The sequence below is a fragment of the Falco biarmicus genome, chromosome 4 (genome assembly GCF_023638135.1).
Source record: "Falco biarmicus isolate bFalBia1 chromosome 4, bFalBia1.pri, whole genome shotgun sequence".
In the NCBI taxonomy this organism is placed as follows: Eukaryota; Metazoa; Chordata; class Aves; order Falconiformes; family Falconidae; genus Falco; species Falco biarmicus.
Genome location: NC_079291.1, coordinates 66,252,219 through 66,268,653, shown reverse-complemented (window position 1 = coordinate 66,268,653; position 16,435 = coordinate 66,252,219). Strand labels below are relative to the sequence as shown.

The 16,435-nt window shown below is 63.7% G+C and overlaps 1 protein-coding gene across 2 annotated transcripts; it reads left to right on the top strand.

The window, feature by feature from the left end:
• Positions 1-4,090: 4,090 nt before the first annotated feature.
• Positions 4,091-16,188, top strand: KANK3 (KN motif and ankyrin repeat domains 3). 2 transcript variants are annotated; one of them, XM_056335344.1, is made up of 11 exons: positions 4,091-4,236; positions 9,356-9,430; positions 9,747-11,444; positions 11,647-11,746; positions 11,875-12,072; positions 12,599-12,686; positions 12,959-13,178; positions 13,501-13,643; positions 13,964-14,164; positions 14,255-14,341; positions 14,641-16,188. In XM_056335344.1, exons 2-11 carry the CDS (start codon positions 9,394-9,396, stop codon positions 14,692-14,694), a joined length of 2,826 nt encoding a protein of 941 aa, XP_056191319.1. In that variant the 5' UTR covers positions 4,091-4,236; positions 9,356-9,393; the 3' UTR covers positions 14,695-16,188. The 2 variants fall into 2 exon arrangements, with proteins under 2 accessions (XP_056191319.1, XP_056191317.1); XM_056335342.1 differs by having other exon boundaries at positions 14,255-14,353.
• The last annotated feature ends 247 nt before the right edge of the window (positions 16,189-16,435 follow it).

Here is a 16,435-nt window from a genome sequence, read left to right as displayed (position 1 = left end):
CTCCTAGCCTTAGGCCACCACCAGCCAGCCCTGGACACCCAGGGCTTCAGGAGCCCACTGCCCTAGGAAGGACCGAGATGCTCTGGGCTTCAGGAGCCCACTGCCCTGGAGAAGACCGAGATGCTCCGGGCTTCAGGAGCCCACTGCCCTAGGGAGGACCGAGATGCTCCGGGCTTCAGGAGCCTACTGCCCACCGAGGGGACAAGGGTGCCCAAGCGGTTGGGATCCCACTGCCCAGGGAACAAATGGTCGCCTAGAGCTGCAGCCAGTGGGGCAGCTGGTGCTGCAGCACACAGGACTGCGGCCCATCCCCACCAGCATTTCCAGCAGCATTTCTCAGGCTCTCTCCATCCAGAAGATGAGGCAGAATGGCAGCAGAAGCTTGCAGGCAGCCAGCTGAAAGCCGGGCCAAGCTTTCTGTGTCTTCCTGTGTGCTGACGCTACTCCATCTCTGTGCAGTGTGCGGAGGGGCAGGGGTGCAGCCTGTTTGTTTGTCGGTCTGCAGCCACTTCCAGCTCCTGGGGCTCTCTTCCCTGGCACGCTGCAGAGAAACACGCTGCCACACTAGTGCACGTCACAACACATGCGCACACGCACACACATATGCCCTTTCCAACTACCCTGATTGGGGAAACTGAGGCACGATCACATGCACAGTCCCAGTTAAGGCTGGCAGAGAGCAAAGGAATGGGATTCACAGAGAAAGCTGGTTTTTGAGACCCTCTTCTGGACCAGAAAAAGCTTTTTAATATTCCTCATGAACTGAAAACTCATCAGTTCCCAGAGTTTTTTGCTCAGGTGGATGCTCTTGGGACAGTCAGGGATGTTTTCCCTGGCCAGCGTGAGGTCCAGGACTGGGGACAGCCGTGCCAGGCTCTGCCACGATGCCATGAAAGTCTGAGAGCCTCAGACAGCCAAACTACAACGTTCCAGTGCCAGAAAACCACTGGGTTTTGGCAAAACTGCCCCTATAGCAGCAGCAAAAGCCCAGCTAGGCCTCCTCACCATTCCATGCAGGGTGATACAAGAGCTCGGTCCCAGGCTGTGACAATCCCTGATCCTCACTTGTATCCTTACCGGGACTGAGCATCCGGGCATCTTTCACCCACGCAGGCACCCACTTGAACATCCACAACCTCACGGCTGCACCTTCGCTCGCCGGAGGCTCAGCAGGCGTTGGCACAGCCGGAGAGCCGTGGGTACAGCTGGAGAGCTGTGGGCACAGCCGGAGAGCCACGGGCACAGCTGAAGAGCTGTGGATACAGCCGGAGAACCACGGGTGCTGCCGGAGAGCCACGGGTGCTGCCGCTTGCCTCCAAGCCTGGGTTTGGCTGTGGCTACCAGAAGCTGCTGGCCCGGCCAGATGGGTGCCACAGCTCGGACCGGTCCTGGGTCAGCATCCCTGGCCTGGGGGTAAAGCCACCGCGTCGGCCAACAGCCGAGACTTGGGAAGCGCTTTTCTCCGTGCCGCCTCCCAGCTGCAGCGGTGATTTACACCCAGTTAAAACACCAGTTGGCCCTCGTGGCTTCTCTGGCCGTGTCTTCGTGTCTTCATATCTGAGCTTTGCAGAGCTTCTGCAGAAAACCATGACTATCAGAAAAGGGCCGTGCTGTGCCGTGCCGTGCTGTGCCATGGGTTTAATTCTTCTTGGCCACCAGAACCTTAAGCCGGAGGTGTCTGATGTGCGCAGGGAGCAGATCGACACCCCTCAGCGCAAGGCTGTTGCTGAGTTTTAGTTTTAGCCTGGACATCTCGCTGAGCTGCCACGGTTCTGTGCACCAGCACCAAATTTAGGCAGCCCTGGGTCTGTATTTCCTCGGGGGGGCTGAGTGGTTCAAGCCCCCCCCCCCCAGTTTCACAGCTCCGTGCCAGTGCTGGAGTGGCAGCAGTGGCACAGGCAAGGTCTGGCACCTGCAGAGCTGGGGTGGTGGCGCTTTCCCAAGCTCGTTTTTCCTCAGTTGCTCCTTTTTGGGGGTTTTTCCCTGCCTTGGCAAGGAGGAAAGAAGAATCGTTGTTAGGCGGTGGGTGACGTTTTTGTCAGATGTCCAAGTGTGGGTGTGAGGGACCTGGAGATGGGCCCTTTGTGGAGCTCTGAGCCATGACGCGAGGCACGACCTCCACGGTGCCACTGGCGAGCGGACACTGGTGGCACCAGTACCAGACGTCACTTCTCCAGCCCTGGATGGAGAAGGCGAGCTGCACACCTACAGAGGGCCCAGCGCATTTCTTTGCCAGTAAATCAGCACGACCGATGCTATTCTAGACCTGCTTCGGAGACAGAACGAGGGCATGAAGTCACCAAGTTCATTACCACAGGATGCCGGAGAGGCCAAGTATGTAAATGGGTCGGAGAGGGACGAGGTCTGTCAGGGGAGGTAGATCCATCACGGCTATTAAGGTACTTCCATCCGGATGCAAACTCCTTCCCAGGAAGTCCCCAAGCTGCCAGCCAGCAGCTGGGAGGGACGCTGGGAAGCACATCTTGTTTCTCCTGCTCTTCCCGTGAGTAGCATTACGGAAGAGCCGGCTGTGGAAAAATACCCCGGGGGTTCAGCAGCTGAAAAGGAAAGAAAAAGAAGCAAAAGTCCTTGCTGAGGGTTTTGGCGTTGGAAGGAGTTGGAGGGAGGGGGGGGGGGTGGGCAAGTTTTAAGGTGTGAAAGTGGCCAGGGGTCCCTGCGGGATGGGGGATGGCCTAGACCTCGGTGGCTGAGCGGCCGGCGCGTGAAGCAGGCGGGGAGGAAAGTTGGCAGGAGCAGGAGGCAAAGAGCCCGCGGCTGGGACAGGGGAGCGCTGCCAAAAACCCAGCCAGGGCGCGCGGCACAGGGCCCCCGGCCAGCGGTGGGATGGGGCGCGAGGCCACCACGGCCAGGGGGGCTGGGGGGGGGGGGGGGGGCGGCAGGGCAGGGGGGCAGGGGGCTGGGCCCCAGCCACCCACGGGCCCCTGGCCAGCAGCACGTTGAGCTCAGGGCAGGGGACACCCCAGCGTCTGGGTGACACGGGCAGGGGACACCCTGTTCTCTGGGGTGGCCCTCCCGGAGGTGAGCAGGGTAGGGGCGTCCCCAGCGCCAGGGACACTGAAACAGAGGGGACCCCATCCCCAGGGGTGACCAGGGCGGGGGTTGCCCCATCACTGGGGGGACTGGGGCAGGGGACACCCCTTCCCTAGTGAAACAGTGACTGCAGACCCCCCGGAGTGACCAGGACAGCAGAATCCCCCATTGCTGAGTTGACTGGGGCAGGGGACACCCCTTCCCCAGCGTAACAGTGACCGGGGACCCCCGGGGTGACCAGGGCAGGGGAATCCCCCATCACTGGGGGGACTGGGGCAGAGGACACCCCTTCCCCAGTGTAACAGTGACTGGATCCCCTGCCCATCGCCGGGGTATCTGGGGCAGAGGTCTCCTCCCTTCCTGGGGTGACTGGGGCGGGGGACACCCCTTCCCTAATGAAACAGTGACTGGGGACCCCCGGGGTGACCGGGGCAGGGGAATCCCCCATCGCTGGGGTAACTGGGGCAGAGGTCTCCTCCCTTCCTGGGGTGACTGGGGCGGGGGACACCCCTTCCCTAATGAAACAGTGACTGGGGACCCCCGGGGTGACCGGGGCAGGGGAATCCCCCATCGCTGGGGTAACTGGGGCAGAGGACTCCTCCCTTCCTGGGGTGACTGGGGCAGAGGACACCCCTTCCCCAGTGTAACAGTGACCGGATCCCCTGCCCATCGCTGGGGTAACTGGGGCAGAGGACTCCTCCCTTCCTGGGGTGACTGGGGCAGAGGACACCCCTTCCCCAGTGTAACAGTGACCGAGGACCCCCGGGGCGACCAGGGCAGAGGAATCCCCCATCGCTGGGGTGACCAGTGTAACAGTGACCGGGGCCCCCGGGGTGACCGGGGCAGCGGAATCCCCCCTTCACGGGCCCACCGGGACCCCCCTGCCCCCAGGTGACTGGGCGGGGGGACAGCCCGCTCGGGAGGGGGTGGCGCAGGGGCGGGGGGACCTCCGTGCCACGGGGGAGCGGGGGGGGGGCGGTGCCCGTCCCGGGGCTGGGGGCGATCCCCGCCCGCCGCCGCCCCGCCCCGGCCGCGCTCCCGCCCGGCCCCCGCCGCCAGCCCGCCCTCGGCCCGGGGCTGCGGCGGGCAGCGCTGCCCGGCGCCGCGGTGCAGCCCAGAGCGGCCGGGCCCGGGACGGCGGCCCCGCGCGGGGCCCGGCTGCAGCCCAGACGCCCGGCGGGCGAGGTGAGGGGCGGCGGGGCCGGGCCGGGGCGGCGGGGCCGGGCCGGGGCGGCGGGCTCCGGCTGGCGGCGGCGGCTCCGGGAGCGGCGGCGACGGCGGGGCGGGGGCTCGTCCCGGTGGCGGCGCCCCCGCGGGGCCCCCCGGAGCCGCCGCCGCCCGGGGCCCGCCGAGGGGCCGCTCCGGAGCCCCCGCGGCCGCGGCGGGACCGTGGGGCGGCCCCGGCATCCCCCTCCCGGGGGCCTCCGCCCGGCAGGCGCCGGCAGCGGAGCGGGAGCTGGAGCGGGAACGGGGCTGCCGCCCGCGCCCGCCCGGGAGGTGCCGCTGCCGCTACCGGTGGCTCCGGGCCGTCGGGGCGGCCGGGCCGCCCACACCGGCTGCCGGGGGGTCCCCGGGGGTCTCCTGGGCTGGGGGAGCGCGCAGGGTGCTGCGGGCACCCCGGGGTGCTGGGGGCTTCCCTGAGGGGATGGGGATGCTGGTGGGGTCCCCGGAGTGCTGAGGACCTGCTGGGGTCGGGGCGCTTTGGACCACCCGAGGGCACAGGGCACCCACAGGGCTGGGGGTGCTGGGGGCTACCCCGGGGTGCTGGGGACCTGCAGAGCTGGGGATGCTGACGGGGTCCCCGGGGTGCTGAGGACCTGCTGGGGTCGGGGTGCTTTGGAGCACCCGAAGGCACAGGGCACCCACAGGGCTGGGGGGGCTGGGGGGTACCCTGGGGTGCTGGGGACCTACAGGGCTGGGGGTGTGGCAGGGCACCCTGGGGTGCTAGGAACCCGCAGGGCTGGGGGTGTAGCAGGTCACCCTAGGCTGCTGCAGCATCCCTCGGGATGCTGTAGGGCACGTGGGGTGCTGCAGGGTTCAGGGTGCTCCCTACATGGGCCCAACCTGCCGTGGGGCTGTGCCTGTACCCCCACAGTGCGGGATGTAAATGTAACCGTTTCACCCCCTCGAACCCCCTCGCAGCAGGGCCGCCCGCGCTCATGTCCCACCCTGGGTGTTGTCACCAGCCCCGCGGCAGTCGGGGAGGTGCTGGTGGGCGGCTGTGGTGAGGGCACGGGACAGGTAGTGGATGTTTTCTAGTGGAGCCCTATAGAGCTGTAGGTGTGACAGGGCACATCGAGCTGGTACCTGTGTCAGGATGTCTGCGTACGGAGCGTGCGCCTGTTGTCTAGGTGTTGTGTGAGTTCAGGGAGGTCCCCGAGGTGCTGGAGCGGGTGCAGAGCCCCGCAGCCTCCTGACCAACTGGGCCCACAATGACAACAACCCTGAAATTAGCCTGGTGAGAAGATCGAAGCGTTTCCCTTTCCCTCTCTGTGTGGGTGCTGCTGCACCCCCCGACATGAGACGCGGCTCCTCTGGGAGCAGCCCCAGCCTGGACAGCGTAGCCAAGGTGGCCTGGGCGAGCGGGCGCTGGGACAGTGGGTGGCACAGAGCACAGGGTGTCCTTTACGGCCCCGGGGCAAGGGATGGGGATGGGACAGGTGGCAGGGAAGGCGTGATGAGCTCTGGCTACCTTTCTCTGCAGCCACCCTGCGGGTGATGCTGCAGGTGGTGGGCACGCGTGATGGCTGGCACCGTGCGAGGGGCCCAAATCCTGGCAGGAATTCCCATGGAGGAAGCCCTGTGCTTGCGCAGTGGTTTCCCTTTAACTTTAGAACAGCCTCAGCCTGGAACTTCGGGGCTTATCGCCTGCGCACAGCTTCGAGGGAAGCGTGCCTGGCCGAGATAAATCAAGTCACGCTGGCCAGGGCTGCTCTGGACTCTGTTCTTCTCACATTCCTCATGACCTCAGTATTTTGGCTGGGGAGCAGAGCTGGGGAGAGCCCTCCCCGTGTCCGGCCCTGGCCGTGCGGGTGGAACGTCTTGGGCTGCACACCAGCACGTGGCCAAGTCGGGCTGGGGGCTGCCCCACTGATCCCCCTGGTAAGGGAAAGGGCCCAGAGGAGTCTGGAGCTTTAAAAATAGCTCCCCTGGGCCTGTCCTCTGCCAACCCAGGGACTTGGGGACCCACAGGGAGGTCACCCGATGGACCATGAGGCTGGGGTCCCAGGGGCTGGAGCATGGGGACCAGGCGCGCCAACTGCCCTGTCCCTAATGGGGCTTTTTATCGTATGTGAGTGGAGCAGCTCCAGTTTTGGCCCCAAGCTTCCTGGTGTGACTGCAGGAGGGGGAGACAGAGGTGCAAGCCCCCCACAAAGCACAGCCCTGCCTCTGCGGGGACAGTTGGGTCCCTGCGCATCCTCTTCCTCCTCTCACTGCCAAGCTCCTGAGCGGCATTTTGCTTTGTACCGTCCCGCTTTTCTGTGGAAACACCAGGGCTAGAAGCAGTGCTTTCATGTCTTCCTAAGGAAGCTGGGATCGTGTGGGATGCCCTGCCTGTGGCACCGGGGGGTCCCTGTGCCCAACCCCAGCAGCACCAAGCCCGGGTGTCCAGGGAGCGGCCGAAACTGTTGAAAATCGGCCTTTGGCACCGAAGTGGCCGGCACGTTCTTCCCTGTCGGGATGTCAGCCCAGGTGGAGCGGCTTCTCTTTGAACCAGTGCCGCAGTGATGGTGGTGGCCAGCCGGGGACAAGGCTGGCTTTGTGCTGCTGGTGCCTGGGCTGCGGGTGCAGGGACTTAACCCTCTCACTGCTGCTGCGCACCAGGGCCATCTGCCTCGGTTGCTGTCCTAGCCAGCTCAAATCCAGCCTGCCCCTCACCTCGGCACCCAGGGGCAGTTTGCGTGTCAGGGGGAGCCGGCATCACGGGGTTCCCAGGAGGTCTGTGCATGGCGGAGCCCCCAGGGGGGTTTGCACATCAGGGGGACCCCATCAGGGTTCACACATCGTGGGGTCCGCGGGGCCATTTGCACGTGGTTGGGAGCCCACAGGTCCCATCACCTGGCCTGCCCTTTGTTGGGCGAAGGCAGAAGCTCCTGCGCTGGATCTAGTCCATCCTTTTGGCCCCAAAAGCAACGAGGGTTGAGAGCCACTGGGGAGCTGCGGGGGGTCTCCTCCAGGGCAGCGCAGCCACGCAGGTGACAGCAGCCGCTGGCATTGGCTGAAGGGGTAGAGTGAGGTGACAGAGGGGACAAGCAGTGTGTCCCTGGGTCAGCGGAGGGGACAAGCAGTGTGACCCTGGGTCAGCGGAGGGGACAGTGGGGCAATGCTGGCAGAAAGGGCACCTTTGCCGCAAGCAGGACAGCGCAGGAGACCCCTGGGCAGGGATCCTGGCAGAGGCAGCTTTTCCTGGTGCAGGACAATACCCGGCCGGCGGCGGAAGGGAGCTGCCGGCTGCTTCCCCCGAGGAAATGCTCCCGCTGGCTCTGGCTCCCGTTGCTCTCCCTCTTCCTCCCGTTTGATTTCCAGCGTGCGCAGAGCCGGGTGGGAAGTTTGTCCTGGCCCAGGCACTGTTTAATTACCTGCAGCGAGGGCCTGCAGAGGAGGAAGCCGGCTGCTTCCCGGGATGGGAGGGATTAGCAGAGGTGGGGGACGTGCAGACCCTTTCAGGCCTGAAGCTGGGGGCACAGAATGGTGGGATACCAGCATGGAGCTGGGATGTTCCCATGGGCGGTGTAAGCTGGGATGTGCGTTGGCTGCGGGTGGGTTGGCAGAGGGGTGGGAGGCCCCCAGGATCCAGCCTTGTGACTGGTGGGATGAGAGGGATTAGCAGAGGTTGGGGATGCAGACCCTTTCAGGCATGAAGCTGGGGGTACAGGATGGTGGGCTACCAGCATGGAGCTGGGATGTTCCCACGGGAGGTGGAAGGGATCCCGTCTTGAAGCTGGGATGATCCCAGGGGAGGTGTAAGCTGGGATGTGCGTTGGCTGCGGGTTGGTTGGCAGGGCTGGCGGGGGCCAGGGGGAGCTGCCCTGTCACCTGGGTGTCCAACCTGAGCCTGGCCTGGCGCTGCCCATGCCATGGCTACTCCTCCAGCTTCTGGCATGGTCAGGGCGAGCCGTGGGCTCAGCAGATCAGCTGGGGCTGGGGAGGCAGCAGGCGGCATCGTCATGGGCAGAGGGTGTGAGCCAGGGGCTGGCACATCGTCTCGCAGCTGGGCCATGTGACAGGGATGACCACAGCATCTCTGCTAGCAAAGTCTGGACCCTCTGGTTGTCATGGGCAGAGGATTTGGGGATGGATGTGGGTGTTTCTCCACAGCCAAGGCCAGATGCTGCGCCCTTCTCTGGGCAGCGCTGAGCCTCAGCTTTCCGTAGGGCTGTGCCTGAGCTGCCTTTCCTCTGTGGCATGCCTCCTCCCCTGCTTTATTCCGAAAATAGCCTGGTGCCAAATGCTTTGCCCGCCGACAGCTGCACAGCCCCATGGCCACCTGTGCCCCGCAGGCAGAGCCACCGCGTCCCGGTTGTGCGGGGATCTGGTGGGTGACACTGTGTGCTCCTGGGGTGTTGTTTGCCCCCATCTCACTCCCACTAAGAGTGTTCCCACCTGGGCCCTGGCACCCAGATGCTGGTGGCACCCCAGGCCGTGAGCTCACCCCTGGACCACAGCTGCATCCTGCTGGCTCTCCTCCAGCGTGCCTGTGCCGGGCTCTTGGGAAAACCAGGCTCTCACTTCCATTCCCCCCTGCCTCCTGTCTTGCCTTATCCCACATTATCAACAGGGAAAAGCAGCCAGGTCCCTCCTGGGGGTCACCGGTCCTCAGCCTGGGGGGTGAGGATGGACATCGCACCCAGCGCCCAGGTGCTGGCAGTGGCCTGCGGTCACGTAGCTTTGCAAAAGCAGCGATTCCCTTTATCCCAGGCAAACTTCTCTGCTGAGAACTGCATCCATAAAGGCTGCAGCCTCCTTTTTTTTTTTTTTTTAATTTTTTTTTTTTTTTTTTATTTTTCCAGCCTGCTCCCCTGGTGTGGCTGAGCTCTGACTCATGACTCTGCACCCTCAGAGCTGGCAGCGCAGCCGCCGCAGCCGTCCCAGCGCTGGCTGCGAAACCTTCATTCCTTAAATGTACAAACAAAAGCTCCAGCCTCGTGGCACCAGGGCTGGAGGGAGGCGAGGGGGGCCAGCACATGGCAGGGGGTGGCCGCAGGGTGCTCCCCAGCTGGGGGGAGGTGGTTAGTGGCAGTGTAGGGGTCACCAGCCCCCGGTTTGCAGGGTTTTGCTGGACGTGGCCCTGGTTTTGTTGCAGGTTGATCGTTTTCTGGTCAGCAGCATCCCAGGGAGAAGATGGCTCAGCCTGCACCCCTGAACCAGAACCTCCCAGGTAAAGGGACCGGGGTTGTCACCGGGCCGGTTGTCACAAGGGACAGTGGAAGGAACACCACGGGAGTGGCAGGGCTGAGCTGTTCCCGTCCTGTCCCAGTGGGTTTTCTCACCCCAGCACCGAGCCTGGCACAGTGTGGGTGCCCTGTGACATCCAGCGGCACCGAGGGTGCTGGGGACGGGCCATCTGCTGGGCCCGCTGCCAGCAGCACCACGGTGGGGAGGGGGCTGGAGGCTGCCAATCCCGGTACGACCCCATGGAAAAGCCCACCTGAATCCACCAGGTCCCTGCCTAACCGCCCCTGCTCCTTTTGCAGATCTCGGGGGCCCCTTCTTGTACCGGGACCAGGATGACGGGGAGAAGAGCTCATATTCAGTGGAAACCCCCTACGGTTTCCTCCTGGACCTGGATTTCCTGAAATACGTTGACGACATTGAAAGCGGCCAAACGCTGAAGAAAGTGCCGCTGCCTCGCAGGGTGAAAGGGTCCCGGCAGCCGCCCAGCGCCCTGCGCAGCCCCAGCAGCCAGGCCAGTGACTGGACCTCCACCGAGTCCCTGGCCTCCACGGCCAGTGAGGAGGGCAGGGTCGCGCTGCTGCTGTCCCCGCACCGCCGGGCACCCCCGGAGCCCCCGAACAAGCCAACCTCCCACCCCGTCTCGCCACCACCGCCAGTGCGGCTGCTGCGACCTCCCACCCGCAAGTACCTCGTGCGAAACCCGCGGGTGGAGAAGACCTTGCTGGAAACAAGCCGGAGGCTGGAGCAGGAGCAGGGCCATTTGCAGGATGTTGGCGGTCCCTCCCGCAGTGGCCCGCTGGGCACCCTCAGTCAGCTGTCCCCCTGGGTGCCGGTGGGTGCCGAGGGCCAGGGGGGCTGGGGACGGGCGAGCCCTGCCAGCTCGGGGCACAGCACGCCGGCGGCGGGGCTCAGTGCTGCTCCGCTGCAGCACGTGCGGGAGCAGATGGCAGCAGCCCTGCAGCAGCTGCGGGACCTGGAGGAGCAGGTGAAAACCATCCCCCTCCTGGAGATGCAGATCTCGGAGCTGAAGAAGGAGAAGGCAAAGCTGATGGAGAAGCTGTCAGTGGAGCCCGGCGAGGCTTTTTGCCACCCCCCTGGCTCCGAGGCGGTGGCAGGGGGCGAGGAGCCACCCCAAGGTGGGCCAGAGAGCGAAGCAGAGCCAGCGAAGGGGCGAGCGAGCAAGATCGCGGAGCTGAGGAAGCTGACGGAGAAGCTGGCCGTGCCGGAGCGGGGCAGCAGGGCTTGGCCAGGCAGGAGCCCCAGGGCTGCCGAGAGGCCGTGCCGCTCCGTGGCGGTGGGCGAGGACCGGGCCATGACCGATGCAGTCTTCTACTACCGCGGTGACGTGCCGGACGGTGGGGTGAGGGAGCGCAGGGACGTGGGCGTCTGGGTGCTGGAGTCCTCGCTGGGGCTGGCCAGCGAGGTGGAGCGGGAGCTGGAGCTGCTGCAGCAGACGGTGGGGCACCAGAAGGAGGTGATCGCCCTGATGGAGGGGCACCTGCGGGAGGCCACGCGGGAGCTGGAGGAGCTGCGGCTGGAGGTGTGCGCCCGCCGGCCCCACGGGCGGCTGGACAAGGAGGTGACAGCCAAGCCGCAGGTGGCCGAGGCGCTGGTGGAAGCGGCAGTGGCGACACAGAGCCGGGCAGCCGGCGACCCCCCAGAGACGGCAGAGGCGGGTGTGGAGTGCTGCCCACCGACCAGCTGCATCGGGGTGGGCTGCCGCCCCGATGGGCGGGATGTGGCGGTCGGACCTGATTCAGCTGCCCAGCGCGAAGACAAGGGCAGCCAGACCGACGTGGGCAGTGCCGTCCCGGTGGGCGAGGAGCCGGATCCCAGGGCAGGTGATGCCTCAAGCAGCCCCTCGGCACAGGGCGCAGGAGCCATGGGGGGTATGTGCCAGTGCCCGGACCCCAGGGCAGCCACGCCAGAGACGACGCACAGCAGCCAGGACCCGTCCCTGGTGCGGGATGGCGGAGCTGGACCAAGCCCTGCGGCTGGTGAGTTGGCGCCAGGGTTGACACCAAGATCTGGGTTGGGATATTCCCGTGGGAAGGTAGAGGGGGACCCTGTTGGGGACAGCGTCTGCAGGGCCAACGCTACCTGTGTCACAGCAGCTGCCTCGGCTCTGCCCGTGGCCCTCCCATGCCTGCCCTGGGGTTTGGGGTGCCTGGTCCCTAACGCCTATCTCTCTGCCCCCAGGAGCCCTGAAGTCCATCATGAAGAAGCGGGACGGTCCCCCCCGGAGCGAGGCCGAGGGCAGCAAGAAGAGCCTGCAGTTTGTGGGCGTGCTGAACGGGGAGTATGTGCTGAGGGTCTCCTGCCCCCTCCCCAGCATCCCCATCCTGGGCTGGGGGCAGCTGCAGTGGGGGGACCTGGAAGGGACCAGCCAGGTGCCGTGTTGCTGCTGAGCATCCTCCCTCTGTGCAGGTACGAGAGCACATCCAGCGAGGAGGAGGAGGAAGGAGACAGCTCCTCTGAGAAGGCTTCAGCTGACAGCTCTGACAGCGAGGAGATTGGGGACATGGACACCTCGGATGAGGAGGTTGGGGAAGGCGAGCACAAGCCAGGCCAGGAGCATGAGGGGGCTGGTGGGACCCTGCTGGAGACCCCGGTGGTGAAGGAAAAGTAAGTGCCAAGGGGAAAGGCTCCGTCGCCCTGTGCAGCTGGGAGCCGCGGGCTGGCACTGGCCCTGCCGACTCGGGGTGTCTGCCCTGGTTCAGAGCAGCCGCTGGGAAAAACACCCTGGGCTCCTGCAGAAACCATTTGGCAGGAAAAAGTCCTTCCAGATTCTTGGCTCTGCTAAGGAAAGGATGATCCTGAGGCCCCCGATGCCTCTTTGCTGGAGAAGATAGTTTGGAAGGGAACAAAAAAATACCAACAGCTCTTTATGGCACTTTTCAATAAAAGGAAAAAAAAACGGCCTAAAAATGGGTAAATGGGGCCTGAGCACACCCGTGTAAGGCTCGGTTCAGCGGGGGGTGCAGCTGCTGGGCTGGATGTTGCACCCCGGGGAGCTCACCGGAGGCTCACGGGCATTGGGGAGCGGAGCTAAACCTCCGCGGGGGGACATGGGGAGACCCCTTGCCTGTGTGGGTTAGGTGGGACGATGCAGCCCCCCGCCCCCCCCCAGCCACCCTCGTGCTCTCGCCAGGTTTGAGCTGAGCCCCAGGATGCGGGAGGCATGCCTCATCGTCAAGACCCACCTGGGCCACCCCAGTGCCACCAAGAGCAAAGAGGTGGTAAGTGGGGTGCTGTGGGTGGGAGGGCTTGCCCCCCTCAAATACGGGTCAGCAAAGCCCAGTTCTGAACCTTCCCCCACAACACAGCCCCTTTGCTCCAGGGACCCCAAAACCCACGTGGACTCAGGCCATCCCAGCGTGATTTCGGGGTTTCAGGGTCCTGCCTTCACCCGGTCCCCTCTGGAGCAGGGGGGTGGGTGCCGGAGGTCACGCAGAGGCTGGGGGGGGGGGGTTGCTATGGTCCTGGCTCAGTGCCGCTCGCCCCCCCACAGCTCGCCAGCAGCAGCCTGGTCCTGCAGGAGTGGTTCCGTCTGTCCAGCCAGAAGGTGTCCACCCCCGACACGGTCGCCAACCACCTCCTGGCCTTTGCCGAGGTCTCGCCAGCTCTCCTGGCCCATGTGGTGAACCTGGCAGACGGCAACGGCAACACGGCCCTGCACTACAGCGTCTCCCACTCCAACTTCCACATCGTGCGGCTGCTGCTGGACACAGGTCAGTGCCACCGCTCCAGAAACGTCCCTCTGCCACCATCCCGCTCCATGCCTGAATCCCATCCTGGCCATGCCAAGCATAGGGAGCAGGTGCCAGCAGCAGGGTGGGGGGGTCTCCCCTGGGCTGTGTCCGTGCACAGGTAGGGGGGAGTGGGCAGCCACGCCAGCCCAGATTGAATGGGGGCGGGGGGTGGGGTGGGGGGTGAAACCTACCAGCAGGTCTGTGCCCGTGGTGCAGGGTGGGAGCCAGACGCGTCACTCAGTCTGTGCCTCCCACTGGCCCCACAGCACCCTGAGCCCCTTGGCTCTGCCCATCCCCGCAGGGGTCTGTAACGTGGACCACCAGAACAAAGCTGGCTACACCGCTCTCATGCTGGCAGCGCTGGCGGCCGTCGAGCAGGAGGACGACATGAACGTGGTCAGGAGGCTTTTCAGCATGGGCAACGTCAACGCCAAGGCCAGCCAGGTTGGTGCAGGCTGGGGGCCACCTCATCCTGACCCTTTCCCCCCACCCCCAAGCAACGGCCAGGGCCATGCTTGGCTCCAAGGGCAGGACTGTGGTTCCAAAACCTTGAGGGGGCAGTACATGGGGAGGGCATCACATTAGGAGCAACTTCTGCCTGGCCTCAGGGCTCTCGGGTCTCATCCATGGCTCATCTCCAGTCAGGGAGGTGCTCAGAGACCCTGTGGGCGCTGCGGACAGCGGCGGTCCCTCCCCGGGGCAGTGGGAAGAGGAGGTGGCACAGCCAGGGCAGGAGCAGCTTGGCAGTGTCCCTTGCCTTGCAGGCTGGCCAGACAGCGCTGATGCTGGCTGTCAGCCACGGCCGGCAGGAGATGGTGGAAGCCCTGCTCGCCTGCGGAGCGGACGTGAACCTGCAGGATGAGGAGGGCTCAACCGCGCTGATGTGTGCCTGCGAGCACGGCCGGGTAGAGACAGTGAAGCTGCTGCTGGCTCAGCCCACCTGTGACATCTCCATCGTGGACAGCGTAAGCCTCCACTGCTGGGGCCGGGGCACAGCTGCCCACCCCATGTCCTGTCCCCAAACCTCTTCCCAGCGCTCTCCCTTCCTTTTTCAGGATGGTAACAACGCCGTCGCCATAGCGCTGGAGGCTGGGCACAGCAACATCGCTGTGCTCCTCTACGCCCACCTCAACGGCACAAAGGTGCAGCTGCCTGTGAGTACCATGGCTCCGGCCACCTGCCTTGTCCCCAACAAGGGCCACTGGGGTGGCACCACGCCACCGGCTCAGCTGCATGGTGGGCAGGTGGCCCTGTAGGAGGGTCAGGGCTGGGACACAGACAATGCTCCCCAGGAAGGGGCTGCAGGGGCGAGAGCAGAGCGTCCCCGGTGCCATGCGCTCAGTGTGTCCTCAGCAGCAGGGAACCAGCCTGGCCAGCCCTGAGCAGGAGTCGCTGAAGGGGTCTCTGGTGACATTTCATGACTGTGCTCTCTCTGTGGCAGGGGACATCACCGACAACCACGAAGAGCCCTGGGAGCCCAAAGAAACCAAATTAGAGCGACCCTGGGATCCAGCCAGGGACCAGCTGCGTGCCAGCCAGCCACCAGCAGCACTGGGCAGTAATTTATGTCCCCTCACCTGCTACTCCTTTGTGTGCCAAATCACTCTCCACAGCTGCAGATGCTTTAATCCTCCTGTTAATGGAGCACGCACCATCCCTGGGCCTCACTCGCCCGTCTCCAGTGCTGGAAGTGGCCCACCTCATTCCATCAAGTGACCTCAGTGTGAGAAACACAGCACGTGGAAGCCAGCCCCATCCCCTCTGCTCCCCACCGCAACTGTGCCACCTCAGGACCCACCGCAAGAAAACAAACCCAGCAGAAACAGCACCTGGTTTCTGCTCTTAGCCAGCACTGGGCAGCAGCTGCGGGAAGGCAGCGGAGCTGGTGACAGCGAGCAGGGCTGCAGGAGGGAGAGGGTCAGCTCCTGGATGGTGCTGGCAGGGGAGCGGTGCTCAGCAGGAGGGTCCTATGCAGTGATGGGAGAAGGGACACAAACTCCCTGGTTAAATGCTGCCTCAGATGCAGGCTGGGAGCACTTCCAGACTGAAATGCTTGCCCTTCTTTTCTGGCATTTCCTTTCCTTGCTGAAATCTTGAGTTCTTTCTAGCACATGCACACAAAGCAAAAAAAAAAAATAATTGTATTTCTTGGTCAAAAAGATGGAGTTCAACGTGAAATCACTCGGTGACTTGACTAGCTCAATGGGAGCAAGACTTCTGGGTACTGGGGGCTGGAGCCAAGAACGCATTTAGGGACTGAGACTGGCCAGCCAATACCCAGCACGGGGAGCTGGGAGAGCAGCTGCCTCCTGAGCATCTCCCATGTCAAACAAACAGTCTCATAGCCAGTTTTTTTGGCAATGCGAAAGTTTTTTTGCAAAGGCAATCAGAGCCCACAGCTGAGTCCCTCTGCCCACCTTTCCTTTCCAGAGGGCAGAGGAGCAGCCAAGGATAGCTCCAGGAAAAAAAAAGGAAAAAAAAGATAGGAAGAGCTCAGAGAGCCCAGGGCCTGTGGAGGTGGATGTGTATGTCAGAGGACGTGTGTGCATCTGTGCAAGTGTGTGTGCGCCAGGGGGGGTGGGGACAAGGTAAGGATTAGGGACCCCCAGAGGAAAGAGGCTTTTGCACGTGAAGCCAGCTCAGCTCTGATTCCTTCACAGAGGTCGAAGTGTGTCACAGCCCCCACTGCTGCTCCTTGGCCCAGTTTTCCCCACCATCCATCTTGCCTCACCGAGGCCTGGCCCGAGCTATACTAAGCCAGGAAACACTCCCAAGAAACTTGTTCTGGGCAAATGCCACTGCCCTCACAGCGTGCCCGTTTCGGCTTTGCACTGAAGTTAATACACAATGCTCACAGCCACTCTAGTATGCTACTCCTTATGTATGCCATACTCACTGCTTTGGTCTCACAGGTTTACTGATATTTTAATACTGATGTTTATTTTTAAGATATAAATAAAATTTAAAGTAAAATTATTTTGAAATATTACAGTGACCATCACCAGTCTCCTGCCTCTTTTTCTGGCTCCAGATAAAACCCCCAGAACAGCTTCAGCAGAGCAACAGCCCAGCACAGCCCCCACACCTCAGTTAACTCCCTGCAAGTTTATGAAAAGGCTACATCCATCGCTCTGGTGTTCTTCCAGTTCAGTTATCCCAGTCAGGTACCCACTGTTTCAGTGGACAGGACCAAACGGGATACTGGGACCAAGTGTAGCCCTTCACTACCCTTGGTT

Coding starts and splice junctions, on each gene's coding strand:
- KANK3 (XM_056335342.1), top strand. CDS start 9,394: ATGGCTCAGCCTGCACCCCTGAACCAGAACCTCCCAG. Junction 11,747..11,874: donor GTGGGCGTGCTGAACGGGGA/GTATGTGCTGAG, acceptor CCCTCTGTGCAG/GTACGAGAGCACATCCAGCG. Junction 13,179..13,500: donor GCGGCTGCTGCTGGACACAG/GTCAGTGCCACC, acceptor CCATCCCCGCAG/GGGTCTGTAACGTGGACCAC.